Source organism: Vombatus ursinus, unplaced genomic scaffold, assembly GCF_900497805.2.
Source record: "Vombatus ursinus unplaced genomic scaffold, bare-nosed wombat genome assembly UNPS02012156.1, whole genome shotgun sequence".
Classification (NCBI taxonomy): domain Eukaryota; kingdom Metazoa; phylum Chordata; class Mammalia; order Diprotodontia; family Vombatidae; genus Vombatus; species Vombatus ursinus.
Genome location: NW_020951934.1, coordinates 1,178,768 through 1,204,227, shown reverse-complemented (window position 1 = coordinate 1,204,227; position 25,460 = coordinate 1,178,768). Strand labels below are relative to the sequence as shown.

General features: G+C 37.8%; 1 protein-coding gene across 3 annotated transcripts in view; it reads left to right on the top strand.

The window, feature by feature from the left end:
- The window catches only part of CADM1 (cell adhesion molecule 1), a 363,418-nt gene that overhangs the window by 308,429 nt on the left and 29,529 nt on the right, over positions 1-25,460 (top strand). For all 3 annotated transcript variants that reach the window (XM_027857516.1, XM_027857515.1, XM_027857514.1), the window contains exons 6-8: positions 11,183-11,282; positions 14,797-14,969; positions 19,765-19,833. In XM_027857516.1, coding sequence (XP_027713317.1) covers positions 11,183-11,282; positions 14,797-14,969; positions 19,765-19,833 — 342 coding nt within the window. The remainder of the gene's footprint in view (positions 1-11,182; positions 11,283-14,796; positions 14,970-19,764; positions 19,834-25,460) is intronic.

Here is a 25,460-nt window from a genome sequence, read left to right as displayed (position 1 = left end):
TTTATGATCAGTCTAAACAGGTTTTTGCTGCAAGAATATGCTCTGTTGGCCAGCAATAATATTGGCAATGATAGAGTTCTGTGCCCAATTAAGTTCCTGCTAAATGCTAAGTCCTGAAGGAGAAAAAAAGGTGACTGAGATCTCTGACATCTTGATGCCCATCATCTAGTAGAGCAAAATGACCCTTACACAAACAACCTTAATACTAAATAAAACATGATTGGTTTTCAAGAGAATTAAGTTAAATTGTCATTTTAGGTCCAAGAGAAGGAAGGGTATTTTCCTTCCTGGAGGTTAAAGCAGGGACAAATAGGAAAAGCTTTATAGAAAGTGGTAGCATTTGACCTGGGTCTTAAAGTGTGAGCAGAGATGATGAGTGTGGGTGGAGAATGTTATTCCTGGTGTGGTCCCACTATATATTCTAGTGATTGGTATCAGCATAGGAGCACAATTTGGATGGCATGAGTTTTTTCTGAAATATCAGATAATAACTTGTATGTGTAGAGTTAGAATGTTATGAGACTTAGACTGGATTAGGCATTGTTAGGTGTCATTTCAGAGAAGCAAGGTACCCCGTTAAACTCGAGAGCGGGCCCACCTTCTTAAGCAGAGTGTGGAGAAGTGAATCTATGAAGAGTTCTTCTCAAGAGACCATTCTAGTCCATCCTTTTCTTGCTTTGTGAGTTTGGCTCATCTGTATCATTACATAAAGCAGGTTTTTCTTGTTAATTCATTTCATCTCCTTTATTATGTAGCTTCATTATGGGTATCCTGCTTATAATTTTCATATGACCAAAACCATTGTGGAGCAATGTTCCTATAATGAGAAAACAGAAATGATCAGATATTACCTAAATTGGCAGATTGTAGATTTTTTTGTGACTTCATTAATATGTAATTCATTTATACAAACTTAACATCCATTAACTTGCCTTGTAGGGCACCATTAGTTTTAATAATACATTAGCACAGTTGAGAAACCTGAGTAGATACTCGTCCAGCTTCTACCCTAAACCTTTCTAATACTTTTCCAATGTATCTTGAGACCCTGTTCTAAATATAATGTGAGCCACATCTATCAGTTGCCAGCTACTTTGTCCTCTGGACTGTGGATCTAAGGCTCATAAAGATCCTGTGATTTGTGCTCTTATTTTGAAGGATTGCTCTTAGAAAATTTGTTTGCAATAATTGGCAGCCAGGCCCTCCACAACCCAGAGCTTCTGTACTTAAAACATCCTTTCAGGGAGCAAAGAAGTTCCATTTCTGAATCCATTTGGCTGCTAATACTTAACAATAGCAAAGTAGCTATAATGTCTTTCCAAGAAGGCGGGTGCTCTTACTGACCATTTTAAATCTTTGATGGTACCTTATTCTGGGAGCTGCAAAAGGACAGGCTTCCCCATCTTTTCTTTTAGTCAGGATCTTCAGTGACTTACTTAGCCCAAGACACAAACGTTTTAGGCAAGAGAAGTTCTCAGAACACTTGGCTTATGCCTCCCAAAAGTTCTTTGGGTTGTATTCAGCGCAAAGTTATTTTTTGCCAACAGAAGGTAAACAGTTGCAAAGTTAACTTTGTGAGGATGTGGAGTCTTTTTTTTCAAATGCACAAGGGCATTGACTAGTTTATCGTTCACTCCTGATCATACGCATTTCAGCAGTCAAGGATAGTATATTCCCACATTCGTTCCTCACAGTCTTCTAAATGAATGTTTAAAAAGGATCAGCTTAGAATTCTTTGTGATGTAGAGTGTTTCTTCAAATAAAAACAAGATCCATTGCATGGATTTGGTTACTTCAATTTCCTTCAATATAAGCAGTCATCTAATAAAAAAAAAAAGCCCTTTTGCCTGCAATGATTGAGAGACCCACTTATTAGGCACCACTGTTTTTATCTTTCAGATAACATTGGTTAATATCATTGTTGGCTGTATTTAACCCCTCTCACAGAAGCCCCATCTCAATCAACCACTGTTTTGGTAGCCAGAAGGAATGAATATAAATCTTACAAATATATGAGATCTCCAAAAAGATTCATTCAGTGGCAGCTCTTTGATGTAGATGAAATTCTGAAGTATACTTTAGGGAAAAGATAATGGGAATATACTAGTAATTTAGCCTTATAGACTTATAGATTCTTAGACTACAAAGGGACCTTGGGGTTTCACAGATGTGGAAACTGAGGTCCACATGGGTTTATCAACTTGCTAAAGATCATACCATTAGTTGATAGCAGACAGCATAATAGAGCCCAAGCCTTCTCATTCTCATTCCTTCCTTTGGTACACTGAACTGAATTGCTTCCAGGCTAGATGAATAATCTTTCTATAGATATACATTTGACATGTTGTGATTAGCTTTGAGCACTCTCATTCAGCCCCTTTTGCATCTTGGATGCTTGAGACAATTCTGTACTCCACTCTATGAATTTATGAGAATCAGAATGTGCATAGCTTGAGAGGTCAAGTCATGGCTTTTGAGATCTGTGTGAATTAGGGTTGTTTTTTTAAACATTTTTATTCTAAGGGAAAAAAAACAGGAATTGAAGGCATGAAAAAAATACTTTGAAATGCTTTTAAGTATTTGGCTTGAAGTGTGATGGTCAAAAACTAAGGGGAGTAAAATCAAAATGAAGGGGTAGACTTTACCCTTTATGTTAGAACACTACCACACCCAAGCAGAAGACAGGGGCATGATCCCGACTTGGAAATCTCTTTTTCTTGAGGTTTTCAGTCCTAATTAATTGAACACAGGTTGTTGCAGTATCTGCTAGAGACCCCTGTTTGTGGTGGTACCAAGAGAAACTGTTGTGCCCAATTATGTTAAAAATCAGCCAGATGTGTATGCTGCCACACTTTTAATAATCCTTATGTTTCTGGAGAGTACAGATATTAATTGTGTAGTATGCATTGAAGTGATTAACATCAATGTAATTTATCATCTGGAGATTTCTGAACATAAATAAATGAGTTGTTTTGTTCAGCGAGGTGTTGACCCCTTCCAAATCCGTGATTTAAAGCCCCCCCCCTTTTTTATTATAAATATGAAAGGCACCACAATCAGCCAAGTGTTCAGTTATTTGATTTTCTGGGGCATTAGCCACTCTTGTTTGTGACATTTCCCAGTTGGGTGCTCGTTTGCAAGCTCATTAATAAGGTTTTCTCATAGGAATGTTGCTGGGAATGAAGAATATACAGTAAGGCCCTTGGTTTTTTAGCTTTCATTCTGAGACTCAGCAAGAGTACAGCAGCGGCAGTGTGCAGTTAAATGTTTAAAAGAGAAAATAATTATGCTCACAAGCTCCAATTCAAAGCCTTCATTCCCTTAGCTTCGATGAAGAGTGCCATAGTGGTTCTGGGAGGGTTTTGTTGTTGTTTTTAATGATTTCAGAATACCTGACCCTAAATCTTTTTGTTATTCTTACATGAGGTTTTTTGGGGTAAATGCCTATATACATGAAGTTAATGAAATTTACAACATGGGTGATTAGAACAGAGTGTGATAGAATTGTAGCACAGTTAGTAATGGTTCAGATCTGAGATGTGCTCTTGTCGTGTAAAAACCTGTTTAACGAGAACAGTTCTCTGTCTGCACATTAAAAGAAAACTGACTAAATAACATCAAGGTGGCAACACATAGTGACAGAAGCTGGAAATTCAAAGGAAAGACTTGACCCTCTGTATGGAATTCAAATTGTTGTGCAAAAAGGGAAAGAAAAAGCCTTGATTCTGGACAGAGGCAAAATGAAGCTCTTGGATTACTATTGGGTTTTCTTTCCTCTCCCCTCTTACAGCTTTGCTTTTTAAATACTCTCGCCAAAAGCACATGTTTTATAAGGGGTTGTATTTTGGTTATTTTTTAATGCCAGGGATGATTTTGGGCCGGGGGTAGGGAGTGAGAAACAGACTCAACCAACATATTTGAATGAGTCCTTTGCTCCAATTATCATCTGTCAGTACTTGGGCATCATTTTAAAAATGAGTTTTATTGACTTGATGGAGCCATGCATTTTACAAATCCATAATTCTCTTCATCCATGATCCACAGAAGGCTAGATTTTTTTTTCACTCTCTCAATTGGAGGAAAATTGTGCATTGAGGAGATGATCAAAACCTGTTCTTTATCTGTGCCAAAATAAACGTTCCTCTGTTATCGATAGGGGCCCTGCAGAAAAGAAGTAAGAAAAACCTGGAAGCTGGAAAATCTCTTTCTACTTGGAATGGAACATTAGACTTAGTTTCCAAAAACAGCTTCATCTGTCACATCATCCCTTCCGCAAGTTCCATTTCCCAGGTCGCCTTCTTTGAGGCATAGTAATAGGCAGTGTCTGGATTTGGCCTGTTTCTCTCTGCTCCCCAGTCTTCTTGTTAACAGATTATTCTCCTCCCACTCTCCCTTCCTTTTATTATTTTTTAACAGGTGAATTGAGTTTTAGGGAAGTCATTTCAGTGTTTATTATTCCTCTTGAGAAATCATCAAAGCATGGAGTCCCCCTGACTGAAACTAATTTTTTAAGCATCATTCTTTTGTTGTTAATGCAGAGCATCAGTACTCTAAAGGACCGTGACTAACTCAACAGATAGTTAGCCAAACACTCTGTGGTGCTGCAATGGGTTAGCAGCTCAGGAACCAGCAGTACAAAGAATTTGTTGGGCAGGGGTTGAATTCTTCCACAGGGAAAAGAAACATTTGACATTTCAGGGGGGAGGGAGCTCGTCACAATCTGCTTTTCTTTTTTCCTTGACATTCCCCTCCATTTGCCACCCCTCCCCCTCGCTTCAATAAAAAGGCCTCTTTTTCTTTTTTTCTGGGGACCTTCTTTCCATACATGACCATTTGACCCCAAGGTTTAGTGAAAGAGTATTGTGCTTATGACTATGTGCTGGAACACCCAGTAGCAGTGACTTAAGTCCTCTGGTGTTTACCTTTCTCTTAATGACTTGTGACTCAAGGTCTGACTTTTAATTCTTTTGAATGATAAGTTGAAGTCAAACTGGCAACTATAATCTGTATAGTCTTGCCTGAGAGTTTTCATCACTTTGAGATACACCATAAGAGAGGAGTTCTTAACTTGGGGTCCATAGATTTCAGGGCAGAGGTCTGTGAACTTGGATAAGGGGGAAAATTGCATCTTTCTTTTCACTGACCTCTTATTAAAATTCAGAATTTTCTTCTATTATGAATGTAAGCAACAAAACATTATTCTGAGGAGTCTGTGGGTTTCCCCACACTGCCACAGGAGTTTACGACACAGAAAAAGATTAAAAACTCCTGCCATAAGATGGCAAATAAACAACAAATAAAATAGAGATACAGAGGCCTGAGGACAAAAGCCAAAAAACCTTAAATGAATCTCAACTTTGAGGAACTGTGGTGGTTAATCCAAAGCAAAATAGCCTTGTAATCTACATGATGGCTTGTGTTTTCGTGAGTATGGAAGGAGAGCCGAAAAGAAATCCAGGTTTTAATTTCAAGTCCCTTTCTCTTTCTCCAAGGGTTTCCTTTACCTCTTATTGTTTGTTTTTACATTTATCCTAAGTATTTCATAAAGATATAGATCTTGTTGTGAGTAAACACCCTGTTTAAAATACGTTAAGAAAAGAACTTTACGCCAGAACCTCATGCAATAAAATTTGATTCTGTTGGGTAGTCACTTTAATGTCCACCAAAGTATTTACCAATTTCATCAAGAGGAAATATCATTTCTCCTTTAGTAGTGTGTCCCATACCTTTGATACCACCTCAGTCCCACTCATCATAGCTCTGTTCTCTTCGTTCAAGAAACAGGGTTTAAGTGCTACAGTTCATACAACAGCTGCAACAGCAGGAGGTCCTTCACCTTCCAAACAAACAAAATAAACTGCAGTGAAAATTATTCATGAAGATATTATGACAATAGAAAGCAAGCCTTCTGCCGAATGTTCTTCTTCAGCTCCTCCGAGAGGTCTGAGTGGCTCGGATGCGTAGCCAGCTCCTATCACCAGGCTGAGCTGTGGACCTCTTTCAGTTGCTATTGCATCTAATCTTACTGAAGTTAAAAAGGACTGTTGTTTTTAGAAGGTTTGCTGCCTTTTGTTCAAGTCAGTCACCAGTATCAAACCTAGCTGGATTAATCTCAGATTAATTTTTATTTTTGCCTTTTCTTCCAAATGGTACTAATCAGCCAAGCAAGCAAAAGCCTCCTTAGGCATGTATTGCCCCTTCCTTTGGCAAATCTAGTATGTGTATGGTTTAATGTAGGGTAAAGTTTCGGAGAGGAAAGGTCAGCACTTGTCTAGGATGCAGTAAGCAGGTGGGGACAGCGAGGGAAACTTTGTTCTCCATGACACCTTGCTATCTGCTTTTTTGATGAAGTCTTGTGAAAGGTTCAGCAGTTCAAAGAGACAGTGACACACAAGAGGAGGTCCATTTTCTTTTTTTTTGTTTGTTTATTTTTACTTTTCAACATTCACTTCTGCAAGATTTTGAGTGCCAAATTTTCTCCCCATCTTGCCCCTCCCCCCACCCCAAGACAACATGCATTCTGAATACCCCTTTCCCTAATCTGCCCTCCCTTCTATCACCCCCCTCCCTTGTCCCCTTCCCATTCTATTTTCCTGTGGGGCAAGATAGATTTCTGTACCCCATTGTCTGTATATCTTATTTCCCAGTTGCTTGTGAAAACAATTTTTAAATTTTGTTTTTAAAACTTGGAGTTCCAAATTTTCTCCCTTCCTTCCTCCCTACCCACCCTCATTGAGAAGGCAAGCAACTTGATACAGGTTATACATGTGTAGTCATGTAAAACATTTCTATAATAGTCATGTTGTGAAAGACTATTTCCCTTCATCCTATCCCACCCCCCCCATTTATTCTATTCTCTCTTTTGACCCTGTCCCTCCTCAGAAGTGTTTGCTTCTGACTACCCCCTCCCCCAATCTGCCCTCGCCTCTATCATCCCCACCCCCGCTCTCTTATCCCCTTCCCCACTGTTTTCCTATAGGGTAAGATAGATTTCCATACCCAATTGAGTGTGTATGGTATTCCTTCCTTAAGCCAAATCTGATGAGAATAAGATTCACTCATTCCCGGAGAGGTCCATTTTCGAACCATGCCTATGAAATACAAATATCTTCTTTTCCAATAGTATTGGTGTAGTGCTCTTCTCTACCAACTCGTACTTAACGTCCTTCAGGATTAAATTCTACTCTCCCTGGTATTTAATAATATTGGACTTAAGACTGGGGAGGGGATTGGGAAGGCCAGGTTCAACTACAATTCCAGAATCATGTGTACATGGACAGAGTCACTGAGTACCAGCCTAAGTGCCTTTATGCTGCACATAGAACATTTTTCAGTCTTATGTACAGTCATGACACCCGAATGACTGAAATTTTCTTGACTTTCCACTGCACGTAGGCACTTTCAGTGGCCAAAAAGAAATAGGTAGTAGATGTACTCTAGTAATGTATGTTCTGAACTTCCTCAGTACTTGTTTGACACAGAAGAGTCCAAAAGGAAGCTGCTAATGGCAAAAGAACTCCCTTCCTCCCTTCCTAATTAGAGAGAAGAATGGCATGACTTTTCATTTACATAGGAAATTTAGATATAAAGCATAAAAACAAAGTAAAAAAGAAATCTGAAAAGATCACAGACTGTGGTTTTTGGTCAGACTAGCATGAAATCAATAATAATCTGCTATCAAGCCTCTATTTATATATTTGTGTGTGCCAATATAGATATAGATGTATTTGGCAAACACATACATGTGTGTATATGAGAAATAGAAAGTTTAATTACAAAAGTTTACCAAATCATAATAACTTTGTAATAAAACTTTCACTAAAATCTTTTGCCAGTGTACTATGACCTTAAGTTTCCTGGTACTTGGCCCTTTGTATAGCTCTGTCCAATGAATGAATTTTGCTTAGTACAGCACCAGCCTTGCAAAATATCCTCTGTGGAACTTTACAAAAAATTAGAGTCTATTATGAAAGCCTTAGATCTCTAGACTTAATCGATCGGCTGTTAGTATTTCCATCTCCATGACTGTAGTGTTCAGTAAATGCTCAGACCTTACTGTTCTTCTTATTTTTATATAACAGTTTGCTCTTTATAATGACTTTAAGCCACTGTGAGGTATGTGTTTCTAGAGTGTTATTGCACTTGGGTGGAAAGCATCCTCTGGCTTTTAGCCTTCTGTCTTGGTACACCAACTAAAGCATAAAATGATCACCCAAAAATGTATTAGGCCCTACCTCATTACTTAAAGATAAATGTTGGCACTAGGTTCCATTTTAGTAAAATATTCGGTAGATTATAACATTTGATTTATGAACATAATTAAAATATACATAACAGGCTTTGGACTATCCAATCCACCATCTGGACTCTTGAGTATTTTGACATATCCTTGTTGTATTCATGAACTTCCTGCATAATTTTGGCTTTCCTAGGGGTTTCCAAGTTGTAATAGAATCACAAGGTGTTCTATTCCACCTCTTGAAAACGTTCCAACCTCCAATTTGGGGGTAAAGGAAGACAGACTTAATTTATTATAAGGTTTGTATCAGCCAAAGATAGACCTTGGCATGTACACATTATGTTCGTGGACTGGCCATGAAGACTGTTTGATTGCCCATTGTCATGTAATATACCAATAAATACTGAATATGTCAACCTGGGGGACGTTTTCCTACATAATAGAAGCAAGATTAATGTTTACCTTTTCACCAACTATTATTGTAGTTTTGGCGGAATAAGTAGATAGTGGGTATTGCTCAAGAAATTTGGATAGATTGTTACAAATCAGACATTAGAACTGAAGGTGTATTTTCTTTGACTTCTTACATAATTCATACTTGAATTTAAGTATAGCAAATTCTTAGCCTATTTCTTCTAATTTATGTAAGTAATTGATAACTGGTAACAGCTCATTAGGAGTATAAGAAATCATTTGACTAAAACAAATGCAGTGTTGCTGAAGAGGCAGAATGGATTTGATTTTCAGCACTCTCAGTGTGCAGTGCCGAAAATGTACCCTCTTTATTTGCTTGTAAATTGCATGAAAAAACACCACACAGGCCAGGAAACATTCTGCTTCCACTTAATTAATGGACCATTGTCAGCGGTGCATGGAAAATGTAGCCCTTTGGTGGATCAGAGATTAACCTACCAGCAAACGTTCAGTTTTAATCTGAAGTTTGGGCTTTCAGTTCCTTCATCTAGCATAATGCCATTCCTACTGGAATGGCAGAGGTTTCCTGACATTGAACTCTTATATGTAGCATAGGTTCTATTTTTCTAAGTGTGAATGAGGTGACATTCCTTCTTTAGTTTGTCTTGTGTCTTGCGTTGGGTGTGTGTGTGTGTGTGTATGTGTGTGTGATGTTACAAATCAGTGTATTTCTTCTCTCTCTCACTCTCTGCATTTCATAATGGATTTCTGACTGGTGCTTTCTCTCTTTTTTAATGTCTCTCCAGTATTTCTCGTGTAGGCAAATTAATCGGTGTCCTCTGGGTACCCAGGGCTTGTATTTAGACAAGGATACTATCTCAACTTGGTGCAGCCTCCCACTTAGTCTTTTGTTCAAGGTCACCGTGGTTTTTCCTTTATGTTTATTTATGCCCTTCTCAATTGACTACGCTCCTAACTCCCCAATAAATATCTGGAAATCTCTATACCAGTTTGCTCTTAAAATTTTCCTTTGTAGCCAGCAAGTCTGAGAGTGAAACCATGCCACTTGGAAGGGTCAACTGGTGCCTTCAAGCCTTGTTAACTTTATGTTCTCTGGCAAATGACTCAACATCTCAGAAAGCATTCCCAAAATACAGAGTGAGATTACACACTGGCATGCAAGGTGGTTCTCTTCAAAGGTTCTGAAAAGCAAGTGGTTTCAGAGCAGTGAGAGGGAGGCTTATGATTGCTTTACAGATGTATTTTTATATACTTATTCCATAGGAATAAGTATATAAAAATATATCTGTAAAGCAGTCATCCTTAGAGAAGACTGACGTGCGACTTACTTGACTACTCATAGGTTGCGGTTAGCTGAGCCCTGCCCCCTTTTTTACTTTCCATCATTGCAAAGGATACATGTTAATGAATTAAGCTTTGCTCATAAAAAGGCCAGGGAGCTGTTGTTTTAGGTAGTGTGATTGTCCGAGGAAGTAACATCTTGAAAATTATTTTGACCTTTCTGCTGACTAATGTCTTGTCCTCTCCCTTATATTATACTTGAATATGTCTCTCAAAAAATATACGCAGCGTTCACTCTTACAGCTCTGTTGAAATTGATTCGTGGATTAATATAGTGTTAAGTTGAACCTTATGGAGATATTCAAAAATTCTACCAGTGCAGAGTTTGTGTATTGTCATTGATATTTTAAGTTTTAGCCTGCCTTCCACAAGTGAGGTGGATATAGATAGTGAAATTAATTACATAGGTGTCAATTACTTCTATGCTGGTGTCTGTCCTGATTAAACAGCTCTCAGCTGTGATCAAAACAACATTGCTTATATTGAGTTTTAGTTGCGGTTCACAACCAACCTTTGAGTAAGTGGTCATCCTCCAAATAAGCCTTATTCTATATATTTTACATTGGTTTATCACCTCGCATAAAACCTCAGTCTACAGTATGTTTAAAACAAGATTTTTCTAGTTTCAAGTGAACCAACCCACTCTGCTCCCAATTCTGATTTTTAAAGCTACGTTCTGAAATTCTGATTTTGCAAGCTTTTTCATTTTAACATAAAAAATTGAGAAGAGCCAAACTTATTAATATGCGGTATCACAATGTATTGTCACATAGTAATATATAATATATGATAAAATGTATCAATTCTGAGCACCACAAATATCTGTGGCTTCACCTCAGCATGAAGGCAAATGAGTTTCCTTTAGCTTGAGTGAGTCTGGAGATAAACTTCAATGTAACAAAATGTATTTCACAGGAAATGTTTGATGTGGCGCACTTGGCTTATGAATCTCTTATCTGTCCGCGTTTCACTCTTTAGAGTTATTAGTCAATTTAATTTGAGCAAATGCCAGGATTACTAACTAATTAGAAAGATGTAACTGAAGGGATGAGGGTGGGGAGGGAACACAAGCGCTGTCAGTGTGTGGTGTTTGCAGGAGCAGGCAAGTTTGATTCTACCTGATGATATCATTTGTTCAACATTGTATTTTGTGTTGTTGTCATGCAGATAAACCTCAAGTGCACATTCAGCTGACTTACCCTCCACAAGGCCTAACCCGGGAAGGGGACACGCTTGAGCTAACATGTGAAGCCATCGGGAAACCCCAGTAAGTTCTAAAGTCCAAGGTTGGCAGTGGGTCATGCACAGTAAATGTCACAACACAGAGATGTGTGTGTGTGTGTGTGTGTGCAATCACTTCTCATTGGCCTGTCACCTATCTCCCAGATGAGGGCCTACTGCAAATGAGAAGAGATTAGGCAGTGAAAGGTGGAAGATTACACAGTGAAGGGTGGAGGATTATTCTAGAAAAAAGAAAGAATTGTTGATTCTTGTTGACCAGGCTCTTTTTTTTTAAGTGAACAATATCTAACTCAAATGAAATATTGGCTAATCTCCTATGGTAGCATTTTTCATTATTATAATCATTGCTATGGTTCTATTTCCCCTCCCAAAAACAAAACAAAACAAAACAAATAAACAACAACAACAACAAAAACCAAATGTAACTTTAATGTACCTATGGCTTACTGATGTTTTTGACTCCTTTCCCTCTTTGTATTCTAAACTGGTATTTCCCAAATAAGACTTATTAACTCTATTTTGTTCTGCCATTGTGGAAAAAATAATTATGTAATATTCAGTCTTGCCCCGCTTGCTATCTCAAACAAAAGTAGTCACAGTGATAACCTTCTGAATAGAAGGATTTCGCCAGTGAGGACTTGGCTTAGGCTCTTTCCCCAATGTAAATAAGCCACTGAGTAAGAACAGTGCCGTTGAGGAGATAAAGTTTCTCGTGCTAATCTAGGTGGTTCCACCTATATTCACTCTTATGAATGTGTCCACTATGTCTCTGGAATGATTCCAGCTTATGTTCTAGGGGCCAAGAACATAGGTGGTCCAAATGTGTGCTACAAGTATTGCTTTTATCTTCTACAGAGTAAAGTGTCAATATGTTGTCCCTTTAAAGGGCCATCGCCATTTCATGGTTCACAGTTAAGAAAAAAGCTGTCTTTTATCTTTATATGATAGACTTTAGAGGTCTCCCAGAGGAAAAACAACAGCTCCTGTCTCCATAATGGAGGACTGTGTAGACACTAGACTAGAGGAGTATCTCAGTCTTTGGTAGTAACTACCATAAAATAGCATTGAGCTCCCTCTGCTGTCCCTAGAGCATCAAATCCCTTTTGCAGGTCCATCCTTGCATCAGTATTACAGGTTTCATGCAAACAAACAAACTAAATAAAAAAAGGATTTTGACTAAGCCTCCCAAAGATCTTTGGAAGACCATCTTCTTTCCTATAATATCAAGACCCAGAGAGATCATAAGACAAGGGGCTAAAATGCAAAAGACCATTCATGTATGGTGTTAATCAGTGGTGGAGTTGGTCCAGGGACATGACTTACCTAGGAGTGAGTTCCCTTGCTTAGATAGACTTTTCACTCTTGGGCATGTATTACTGAGAACTGAAATCAGTCAAGCCCACATTGTCCAGACAAGCTTCCCTATTCAAAAAAAGCTTTACTCTGATGGACCAGCTTTGTTTGGTACCTGAATTGGAGGTTGGGGAACAGTGGAAATATCGTTATTGTTTTGCTTTTCCTCCTCCTGTGTTCCTAGTTGTTTTTTTTTTTTAAATACCCGGTCTCTGCTGAATGATCTCTTTTCTCTGGAGCACTGCAAAAGAATCTGCTTTCTCCCTTCATAAATTGTTTGATTCTTGTGCTAATTAGCTCCTCACCTTACCTGCAAAAAAAGGCTACCTGGAGGAAAAAAATTTTTAAATCATTTTTCTACTTTTATTAAACAACTTTTTATAATGGGTGGGCTGCTGACCTGTATTTTGGCACTTTATATATACATATACATACATATATATATATACACATACACACACACATACATATATATATACACACACATACTTACATACATATATATATGTGTGTGTGTGTGTGTGGGTATGTGTCTGTTTGTTTGTTTTTCTGAAGAAATTAATGTGCTCTGTAGAAGATGCCACAGGAATGGTAATAGCAAGTTTCTTTCAGGACACTTGCTCCTGAGAGCATGTCTGTTCCTTTCCAGTAGAAATGGATATATGATTGTATAAGTGTGCACGTGTTACTCTACAGTTACCCTTTTAGCATATTACCTATTTATTTTCTCAAGAAACAGCATACAATAAAAATGGTAATTTAGCTTGCCATTAAATGTTGTGAATATCCTTCGCACTTACCCCCACTGATTGTTTCAGCTGTCAAGCAGCAGGACATTAGATCTGATTGCCAGGCGGACCCATTTGCCATTGCCTGTGAGGAGGACATATGCAGCGCTAATTTTTAAATAATTCACTGGGTTGTGATGACAAACCCATGTGTAATTAAAGAAAAATTGTAACTTCTCATCCCACTTGAAAACTAGAATGTTACATGGTAAGGCTATCTTAGCTATGTGCTGGTCATTCAGTGTAGGTCTTTCTTCCCGCCACTTCCCTTCAAGGTGGTGGTAGGAAGCAGATATGAACTATAGCTGCCTCCAGCCTCTGAGCTGCTCTTTTTTCAGCTCGAAACTTTTCCATCACAAACCCTGTGTTGGCTTCAGTTTACAAAGAGGATAAGGATGGGGGGGGGGTGGTAAGAGCTTTTTGAAGAGTGGCAGCTCTGAATTCTGAGTGGCATAAAAATATGTTTTAAATGTGTGTATTTCTTGAGTTTCTTGGGAAATTGATTCTTTTTAATGGATACCAACATGGTACTTTCAATCACTAAAAACAGACTTCTCAGTAATGAGCAAGTGTCTTAAGACCTGAAAAAGCCATGTTGAGACTCACTCAGCAATGATTAACTTGAAAGACTCTTCCTAAAGCTGTGATTATGTCTATGCAGGTGTACGGGGTTGGAGGAGGTGGGGGAACGTGTATCTTCTGTTTTTAGACTAGCAAGCAGGGAAGAGTCACTATTTACCAAATGAAGAAGAGATGTGGTTGGTCAGAGAGGAATAGCATTGCTTGTCCCTCCAACGTGCTGAGATGCTCTTTTGACAACAGAGGCTAAGAGAGAAGTATTGAGAGCCGTGTATTTTGTTTCAGATAGAACACCAACCCTATTAAACATTACAACCTGTGTATAAACAAGTGGCTTTGTGTTTTAGTTAATGTCAGAGGAGTACATCTATCACAGGACTGGAACCTAGTTTAGTTTTGGTGTGTCTTTGATTTTTTTTTTAATTAATTAAGATGATTAACGATGGGTGAGCTCTGTCCTATCCAGTTGTTGTGAAACTGCACAGCAGGGCAGAAAAATAAAGGATACTGGATCATTCATCTGATTTGTTTAGGATAAATTGTAAATAATGAAGCTCCCTCGTGTGTTTTGTTGACAACCATTCAACACCAGATAATGTAAATAGGAGGAGAAAAAAAAGTATGATACGTCAAACAGATAGGTATTTGGAAAGATCAAGAAATACCATTTTGTTGTCTTAAATGTCTTGTGTTATGCCTTCCTTTAGTGTCTGTCACCTTGCATGCACCCTTATTTAATGTGTGGGTGAACAGTTTGATATATCAACTGCTTCATGGGAAATAGTTAATGCAACTTGTCTTTCTCCCCCTCCTCCATAGGCCTGTGATGGTGAATTGGGTAAGATTAGATGACGACCTGCCACAACACGCTGTAGTGTCGGGGTCCAACCTGCTCATTAATAACCTAAACAAAACAGATAATGGTACATACCGCTGTGAAGCTTCCAACGTAGTGGGGACAGCTCATTCGGATTATACGCTGTATGTATACGGTACGTGAGAAGACACACACCTGTCTCCTAGACTCGTTTACACAGAGCTACAACACGTGCTTCACTCTTCAGGCTTCTGGCAAATTCTTTTTTAATGACTCCCTGCAAGAGCTTTCAGAAGCCTGGCTTGCCCTTGGCCCCTTTGTCTCCTGCTAGGAGAGCCACGACTCCTTCCCCTTCCTCTCTAATCTCAGGGACTACCCTTTTTTTGTGTTCAAGGGTCAGTGAGTACAGTCCACTAGATCACTCACTGTCCATGTGGGGCCAGGGGGAATATGTCCTCAGGCACAGCCTATGGAGAGCACTTATCTTGGAAGTAATGACTGAAAATCCATCCTTAACAATTAATGATTCTATCTACATTGTGCAGGATTCATTCTCATTGGTGTTCCCAGTGATGCCTAGTCTGACCTGGCTCTCTCTGCTCAGTGGGTAGAACTCAGGGACTCTCCTTTCCCATTTTCAATGTGAAGTCATTAAAATACAGAAGAAGAGATTATAAGCCAGTATATAACTTGGAGAAATGAAGGAATTCTCAGTGGCTGCAGAAACAACCTGTAGCTACTATTTGGACACTGATGCTTTTTTTGTTTGTTTGGTTTTTGTTTTTATTTTTGTTTTTTATTTGTTTTTTTTAATCAACATTTTTCACAGGGCTGTTAATTATTATGCATTCAAGTTATTTCCCATTTATATGATTCTGTACTGCTGCTATGTCTTTTTCATGTATGATGAGTATTTCCTGTATGGTTAAGTGCATTGCCACTCCAGTGCAAATCCTTCTCTTAAGATGATATATAAAGTAGGTTCACTTTTACAAAGCCAACGAGGTTAGTTTTATTCCAGGTAAAGTGGATAGGTACTTCTGAGCTGACGCAAGCATGAGGGACCATAGGCATGAGAACCCCAATATATTGTGAATGTTTTATTATTCATAACTGGATCACATACACTGATGACTTTTTGGAAGGAATGGGCACTTACTCTGTGAACTCACTAACAAAAGGGAGTATCTTTAATATACTTTTTAACCAGCAGAAACATATTCCAGACCATCCCTATTTGAACATTTCAATTTCATCTTTAGCCAACACCTTGAATTTTTTTCCTTAACACAAACAAGTGATTAATCACTATTAATCATTTTGTCAGTGGTAGATTTATGGGGGAAGGTTCTATTGTTCACTACCCATGTTGTCTCTGGTCTATTGATAATAGAATTAATCCTTCCCTGTAGTTGGGAGAATTAACCATCAAATGGAAGAGAATAAGTCCTCAGGAAGACGTGGCCTTTTGTGTGTCTATATAAGATAGCATTGTAGCATGACCCAGCTCCTGCTAGAAATACATGAGCATAATCATCTCTTCATATGTCTCCAAATATATGAGAGTTTTGTGATAAAAGATGGAGGTCAAATTTACCCAGTCTCTTTCATTTCTGAACATAATCAGGGCTTCAGGCTCTCTGCTGACATTCGTGACACTGACAACCTGTAGGACACCCCCCCGCTCTTTTGGCGTCTCCATTGTAGAAACAGGACTCAGCTCACAGACTGTCAATACACTTTTGCTCTTAAATGACCGTGTCTCTCCATGCTTTTATTTATTTTATTTATTTATCCATGCCTCAATTTAGGAGGCCATTCGTTTTTCCAAAACAATTAGGATCAGTTCTGCCTATTGTCTCATAGCTTAAGGAGGAATTCTCTTGACAAGTGTTGTATAGATATACACTACAATAGTTTTGGGACAAAGAAAGGTTAGGCAATAAGAGTGACCTTTTTTTTTTTGTTATTTTCCACACCATTTCCCAGTGGGACTGTTTCTTCTAGTTTAGAAGGTTCTTCTTTTGAGACACATTTGCAGATAAATTTACTCTTTGGGGGAAAATGCAGACCCTTTGGTAACCTAAAAATATAGGCAAAAACCTAGCTAGGCAAGTACCCCTACATACATGTCTACCCTTTGACCACATTGTAACACAGATAGTTAATGGAGCTTCCTCTTCAGCTGTGATAGTGGCTGGTAGGACATCCCAGGAACAATTTGGGGCAATAGTTCATCCTCTCACTAATTTATTTTAAAATAAAACAACCTGATAACCCTCTGATTAATACTACTTTTGGAGGATGGGTTGTCCTGTTTTATTTATTAAAATCATAAAATCCGCCACTGTAATAATTTCCAAAGTGGTACCTTTAGTGATCTAAAGAGTTAACACGCTTCTGAAATAGACTGTCTAACTCCCAGTGAGTAATATATGTCCTGGGAGAATCTGGCTGAGTAGTTTCTAAGCACCAGCTAGTTTTATACCATCAGCCTTGGTGTCTCAACCACAGATCATTAGCGCTAACTCCTTAGTTCCTTAAATTTTGCCTTCTGGATGCTGGTAACGATCTAAGCTTTTGGGTTGTAGCTGACAGTGGAATTTAATTCATTCAGTTCACTTGGGCCAGATGTGAAGGACAACAGTTACCCCAGTGGTGATAGAAATAATTGGAAATGTGTGCCTTTTGCAACATGGGAAAGGTTAATGACCTCATTTTGAAGTCTGTGCTCCAGTTAGCCTGGCCCACCCCATGGCTCATAACCATATTTGAAACTTCTTTCAGACACACTTTTATTATAACATGATTATAGCCCACTTTGTGTCAACACTTTTTGAACCACATACAGAAATAGCATCATAGCAAAGCAGGGGGGAATCTAGAGTATAGATGCTCTTTTCATAAAGTAAATATTGTAATCATTCCAGACCATGAAAATCATATTAACTATCACCAATGTTGGGGGAGCAGACACACCTCTTAGGAAACAGTTTTCCAATGTAGTCATGAATTGCTATAGGACTTATAGCAAGGAGCATTTTATTTTATTAGTCTGCACCTCCATCAGGATTTAGAAGTCCATAAACCAGCCTTTCAAATACAAACAAACAATTTACCAGCTTACAAAATGATTTTCCAGCTTACTGTTCACAAAGAGGTATTTAGGGAATGGGACCAGTACTGATTCCTAGAATGTTATTTATCATCCCTGTACAAGAGGCTATTTCTTTTTAACTGGTAGGTTTTTAAAATATTAATATAATATATCCTAATCATTTTGTCATTAGATCTATGGGGTTAGGTTTTGTTATTCACTACCCATATTGTCCTGGTCCATGGAGAATAACATTAATCCTCCCTCATAAAATGGGGAACATTTTTGCGCGAAATTTGATTCTTTTTGTGGGCTGGTGAATTTTTCACGTTTATTTGCAAGGCTGTTTTACACTAGTTCCTACTTGAAGATTCTAAATTTCAAAACAAAACACACCCATAAAACAGTTTTCTGGCAATTGTTGGGTAAGTCCTTTCAAAATTGTGCAAATATGTGTGCATGGAAGAAAAAAGAAATCTGAGTTGTCAGACTACAGTAGGAATAATTTCAAACTGGTTTTGCTACCAGGCGAACTCCAAGGCAATGTTTTTCATAAACTTTCAGGAAGTTAAACCAAACACAATAAAGGTGCAGTATATAATTAAAGTTTTGATGTATTAATTAGAGAATCTGAGAGCTCACTTGGAGATAAAAGAACACCAGATGTGTCAGGGAGGAAAAGTTGACGTGCTTTAGATAAAATTTAAAATCAAAAGCCCGTGAATCGTTTTATGCTCTATTATGGCAGGATGATTGCTTAGTTCAAAGTCTTGCTGACTACTTAACACATTCAGTTTGATCATTTAGGCATTGATTATTTTTTTCCCTTTCATATTCGCCCCTTCCCTTCTCCCCCAATAATGTTTGAGGGTATGGAATGATATACAGTATATCAAATATCTAACAAAGGGCTCCCCGTTGGGTTATTGGCTTCATGGGTCAAGTCTCTTCTATATATAGCTCAGAGTTATAAAAGGGAAAATATGCTTTCTCTTTTATCAGTTTAGTCCATTTAGGTCATGCTCTTAACATGAGCAGAGACATCCTATTAATATTTATAAGTTATAAAATTTTATTGACTTAAAAAATAAAATCTCGATAAAATCTGACATGCCTGGAACTTGATATTTAGTGGTGACATTCTCTCTCCTTTATATTTATTACTAGTTTAGAAGTAGTTTTACTTCCTGCTGAGATGTATTGATGGAGGGAGAATAATGAAGTTAATGGCCATAGAGAACAAGTGAGAGGCAACACATACATGATCTGGTGTTATTAATTCTTCAAATGCATCAGGACTATTTAATGCCTTCCACCACTTTGTAAATGCATAGAAATAACAGGACAGCTATTGTGTTTATTCTCACTGTCTCTGTCTATTGCTCTGCTCTCTGTCTCTCTCTGCGTCTGTCTCTCTGTCTATCTGTCTCTGTCTCTCTCTGTCTCTCTGTCTCTTTCTGTCTCTCTTTCTCTCTATCTCTATCTCTTTCTCTCTGCATGGAGCCAATTGGCCTCACATTTGAAATGTGTTCAGTGGGCTGATTGCTAATGTGGGTGGACAGGGTTGGGTGGGAGGTCAGGTTGTGGTATCGTATTATAATTTTCCTCTTCTCCACTTCCCATCTCTTCCCTATTTCACTTCATTAACAAAATTTCTTTTTTTCTTCTTCTTTTAGCATTTCCAAATCAGGCCTTGGGATACAATTACAAGGGGGAAAAAATCTTTAAAACAGCTTGAAGTTCACCAGCTTGTTTTTAAAGGGGAAAAGGCATCAAACAAGCATCTCAGTGTCCTTGTACCTCTGTTTTGGCATTATTGATCATTGTTGTGTTCAGCATTGTGGGTTTGATTTTCCTTTTTTTTTTTATCCAGATCCCCCCACAACTATCCCTCCTCCCACAACAACCACCACTACCACCACCATCCTTACCATCATCACAGGTATGGTACCTTCATTACCATTGAAATGTCCTGAATGTTTATTGTCTTGTTTGTATACAAAAAATTCTGACAACCTCCATTCAGTTCTTTACTGAGAAGTTTATAGTTCCTTCATTTTGGTAGCTTAAAAAAAGAGTAGAAGTTATGTTCTTAAATTGGAGTCTTGAAGACCCCAGTGAGTCCTTAATTTGAAGCATTTGAAAATAACATTCCAAAACTCAAAACAGATCAAATACTTTATACCTCATGCAAAGGATTCCTCTTTGTAAGGGCCTCTATCTAAGTGAAAGATTAGGGTAAAATGTCTGCCTGGCTACCAGAAAAGGTACTGGTGACTTATTTGCTGCTATGTCTAATGAGTCGGTAAATATTGTCACTCTGTGTCTTACCCCAGTGATTGGCTGTATCTGAATGCCTTGGGGAGTAAATACATATTCCATAAGGTACCTCCTTGTATCATGTTACTAAATATACAGCTATCTTTCGTTCTCAAAAGATTAACCATGGAAAATGTTACCTCTATTTGTAACACCAGTATAGCTAAGAAGACAGAACTACAGCCTTTTCCTCATAGAGCAGGCGTGGATTCTATCTCTTAGTCAAAAGTGAAAGCCCGTATTTGGGATCTCTTCCTGTAAAGCATGCAGCTCAGTTGCGTCATCTCATAGACCATCTTCTTTCCTTGCTTGTGGAAACCCCGCATCAACAGATACCATACAGCATTACTTAGAAATCTTTCTAAGTATATTATTTTGCTTGTATTCAACAGAAACATCTGCCATGAGGTAATTGTTTTGAGGGGGTGGATTGGAGGATGGGGTAGAAAGACTTCCCCTTTTAAAATGTAATTTCCCCTTCACCTTGTATTATTAGTGATGAGAATGCTAGAGGCCTAGTTGACTTCTCTCAACATTTGCTATTTTATACATTTCTGTCCTTCTGCTTTCTTACAAACTAAAAGTCTCATTAACCTCCCTTCATATATCACTCCCCTTTTTCACCACCCAGAATATAGTAGCAATCATTTTCATTGACTTTCTCAAGACCTTTCAAATTTCTGCCCTACCTCGGCGATAGAGGTGACAAAAATTGAAGTCGTTCAGGGTAAGAGGAGACAACCATCAATTTTAAATACAACAATATTTTCCTTAATCTCTCTTTCTTTTTAGCCATTGCGTTAACCTTCCAGCCTTTACAGTCAAACCAAGAGAACCTTTGAGTAAGACACCACTGAATGTTTCTCCAAATGCTAGGTCTGACACTGCTAGGGCAAGAGCGTAATTATAATTCTTCCTAACTGGTTGTCTTCTCTCTTTAACCTCATCTTCAGCCAGTTTGTTTCCTAATTAAAAAAAAATCTGATATTTTCTTTGATTTGCAAATTCAGTTGTTTGGTCACCTTATTTCCTTTATCCTTAGTAAATACTACAAATTAGTAAATACTAAACAAATTCCTTTCTGGCACTCGTTCTGGGGGCAACCCACATGTCAACTTTCCATAGTAAAAATTGCTCCCCGCCTCTTAATCCAGATATTAATTTGTAACCAAGCTTGTGTCCTCATTACTAGGTTTTCATAAAAATCTCATAAGAAATTTGAATTAGACCCTTTGACTCTCTATATAAATTAGATCTCCTAATTCTGTCCTACCCTGTATTTGGGAACCTTTAAGAAAGATTCTTCAGTATTCTGGGTTTTTCCCTCTCTGGTAGTCCAGGACCAATCTATCCATTTTATAATTTTAATATCTGTGAGAAATAGCCCAAATCCAGTAGCTCACATTCATCACAGCTAAGAACTTCATCACCCAGCTTATAAACACCTACAGTACCAACTTTCTTTTTAATATGGGGCAGCATTTTCCATTTGTTGTTGCCCTCTCCTTTAGCTTAGATTTTTTTTTAACGTTTCTTAACACTCACTCAGCTCCTCCCTCACAATTAATCTTCAGACTCAGAGTTACCTCAGTGCATAGCTCTTAATTTGTCGTTCCAAACCAAAGTTAATCTTATGTCCTCGGAGAACTACAATTCATTGTTATTATAGTCCCTATTACAGGGCCTCTGTTTAACAAAATTTTTTTTTTTAATCAACAGCACTATATTTCTCCTTTTGTCAAATGACTCTTTAATAGGGACTTTGCTTCTCTCTCTTTAAGCTGCTGGCCTCTCTGCTTAGAGTAATGTGAGATGATCTCATATATGCACTTTAGTCTCTTGATTTTAGGGGTCAGATCCTCTCATCACATAGAATGCATTTGTGATAATGAACGCCCTGACTCTCACTGGCACCAAAGAGTAGTTAAACTGAAATTGCTACTAAAATAACTTTGGTGAATTCCCTACCTTGATAGATGTGATCTTCTAGGGTTACTCTGTCTTAACTAGCAGCCTCATATGTATTTATCTTGCCCTAAAGGCTTGATATGTACGCTCATGGAATTTAAACATCTGCTCCTCTCTTCAAACAGATTAAAGGTTATAGAACTGAGTGATTCCAGGTTCCATTTCTAAAGGGCCAGGTTCTCTGTTAGATTTAGATTGGTTCCCTAAAAATATTCCAAACTTAGTCTTGACAAATGGATATCTAAATTAATTTCCACTCTTCTTGTCTCTTGCACTGTTTGATACATTACAGCCACCATTAGCCTTAAAAGCTTCAACAACCAAATACCAGTGACAGTAACATAAAGCCTGGGCTAAAATAAAATAAAATTTTTAAAAATCACACAAAAAGCTACAGTCATCTATTTCTTTTCTTCCAGTCAAATGCAGTAACTAAAACCCATTCCCTGGGTCAGAGTTTCATTATCAAAAAAAAATGTACAAATGTAGTAGAAAAATATTTTTAAACTCAAGAGATCACAGTTGATTTCTAATTTTTCTGGAAGGAAGTATTCCAGTATTATCTTGTGTCTTCCATAACTAGGATAATTGAATCACTTTCCTGCTTGGAAAGTCAATCTTTCTACTGAATCACCTAGCTTTTTCATTTCACTTCACATTTTAACCTTCACTCCAAACACACTCAAAGTGGAGGTGTATTAAACTGACTCCTGGTCTTTTCTGATCTGACTAGAAACACAGATTCTATAGACCAGTGATGCCAAGAACTTTAAGGTTAATCACCTGATCTGTGTAAATCTAGTCAAATTATCTTTTCAGATACGTGTGAGCTTTGTGACAGGCATCCTAGCTGGAACTCACAATAGGACTTAACCAAGATCTGAAGTACTGAATGGAACCTATGAGACCCATCTCAGTGCTTGGATTTGATTAGTCAGGCCAAATCAAGTCTTAAACCATTTCTTTATGGGTTGGTTAGACTCTTCAAACTGCCGAGGTTGGCTTTGGTTACATTTGTAGCCATCATCATGATTTGTCCCATATCTGTCTGTTTTCTCCAGTATCTTCCACGTGCATTGATATTCTGACCATTTCTTTGTGTTTCAGCTGTTATCACTAGCAACCCCACTCCTTTTTTTTTTTTTTTACCATTTCAAATTGTCCTTGTGGCTTTGTTCATTAAGATGTACGATATGATATGGCAGCGCAAATTGCATAATTTAAATTGCCCCTGGAGTCCTTGTTATAATACAGATTTTGGACAGCTGTTACTTTAGGGGAGGTAAATCTTCCTTGTACAGACTCATCATCACGTAGAATGTTTTTAAAAAATCAAACCACCACACTGCTGTGCTTATGTTCTTTAAAGTTTATTTACTACATGCATTAGGTGTATTTGCAATCATTTGTCTCTCTGTCTGGTAATATCTTTAACCCCATTACACCAGCTGGATCAAGCTTGCTCCTGGCAGCCATGTTGGAGAAATGTCTCTTGGGCCTATTTTCACATGACCCAGGTATTGAATCCTACTTATCTAAGGCTGCATCCTGAATGAACATTTGTTTAAGCCTCTTACAGATAATACAGTGGAACTCAATTTTAAACTTCCTCACCTATTTGTTTGAATGGGGAATTCAGACCAAAGGAGTGCAACCTTTAGATCAGATTTTAAAAGAGATAGCAATTAATGTAGAAATAAAAAGTAATAATAGCTTACAATTAGAAGTGAACAGCTTTTGGGGCCAAATTCTGAAACATCATGTATCAGTCTCAGAAAGATGAACTAGATCATATCAAAATGATGATTTCCTTTTTTAAAAAATATACCTAATTAAACATTTTATGTTGTTTCTTAGGAAAGAAGGCATCCCTTATTTTTCATATCAAAGCACACTTGAAAAGATCTCTGTAACTTGAAGGGAACATCAATTTTTCCCCAATATTAGTTTTATAGATTTTGTAGTCATATTATAAGAACTTGTCTATGGTATGTAGTAGACATCTCTAATGAAGGAAATGAGATTGGTATTGTCCTTCAGGAATGTCAATGATGTACATAATGGGGAAGTTCAAACAAGATGTTTTTGGCTTATTTGGCAGTTGGAGGAAAGAAATTAAATCAGTCAGTCAGTAACCATTTATTGATCACCTACTATGTGCCAGACACTGTTCAAAGCTCTCAATCCATCAGTAAGACTGATGGTGTGAAATGACTAGTGTGACACCATGTAGATTGTTGGATGGTTTTCTCTCTTCATGAAGCTAGGCACAAGATGTCTTCCTCCTGAGGTTTTCCTTAGGCTAATTCCTGCCAATAGATTGCACATGTTAACAAAAAGTTTCAGATCATGTGATAAAATGTCTGCCTTCATTCATTAAATAAATGTTTATTGAACATCCATATGCATATGCATATCACTGTGCTAGACATTAGAGGAGATCAAAAGTTTAAAGCATCAGACATAAATAACAGCTAACTCAACCAATAATTTCAATCCATGGTGATTTAATTGGGGGGAGGTGGTGGAAAAAAGTAGGTGGGGGAGGGGGAAGCACCGAATCTGACCTCACCACAACTTAGTTTTGTACTTGAAGTATGAGAAATTAAGTGCAAGATTGAAAAAGACTTTTCTCTGTACTTTTTCCCAGTGGATAATTTTTCCCTTCATTTCCATGACTTTATATTTAATTTCATGCCAAAGGAAAAAAAAAACTATAGGCAGTGGGGCCTTGATACCTATTTTCTTTATAAAGAGCTGCTGCTGATATTATTTATTTGCAATATTAACAGACAGCTCAGGATTAGGTAATAATTCTGAGAGATTTCTCCATTCTCAGTATGCAAGAAGTTAAAGCTATTGATGGAAATAGAAAGCAATATGTGGGTGACATTGTGATTGATACCTGCTTATACAGTCATGAACTCCCAGATTAAGGCTTTGCCATTTTCATCCCCGAATAAGTATCAACCGAAACCTCAAAATACTATCCAACACACGTTAAAAGTGCTTCCCTTCACCATCCTTCCCTCCATTCACTCCCCTTCTTCCCCCAACATGTATTTGATTTGATTTAGCCATTGCTTTTTCTTGTTAAATGAAACTACTATATGGATTGCTATTATTTTGTGAAACACCTGGTTTGCAAATGAAAAGATCTTTGGAGTGCAGCAACAGTACAATTCTAAAGATTTTTTTTTTAACAAAACTTAAAATTGCTTGACAGAGAATCAACTCCCATTCCTGCTGTTCTTTGGAATTTTTTTCTTCCCCACTCAAAGA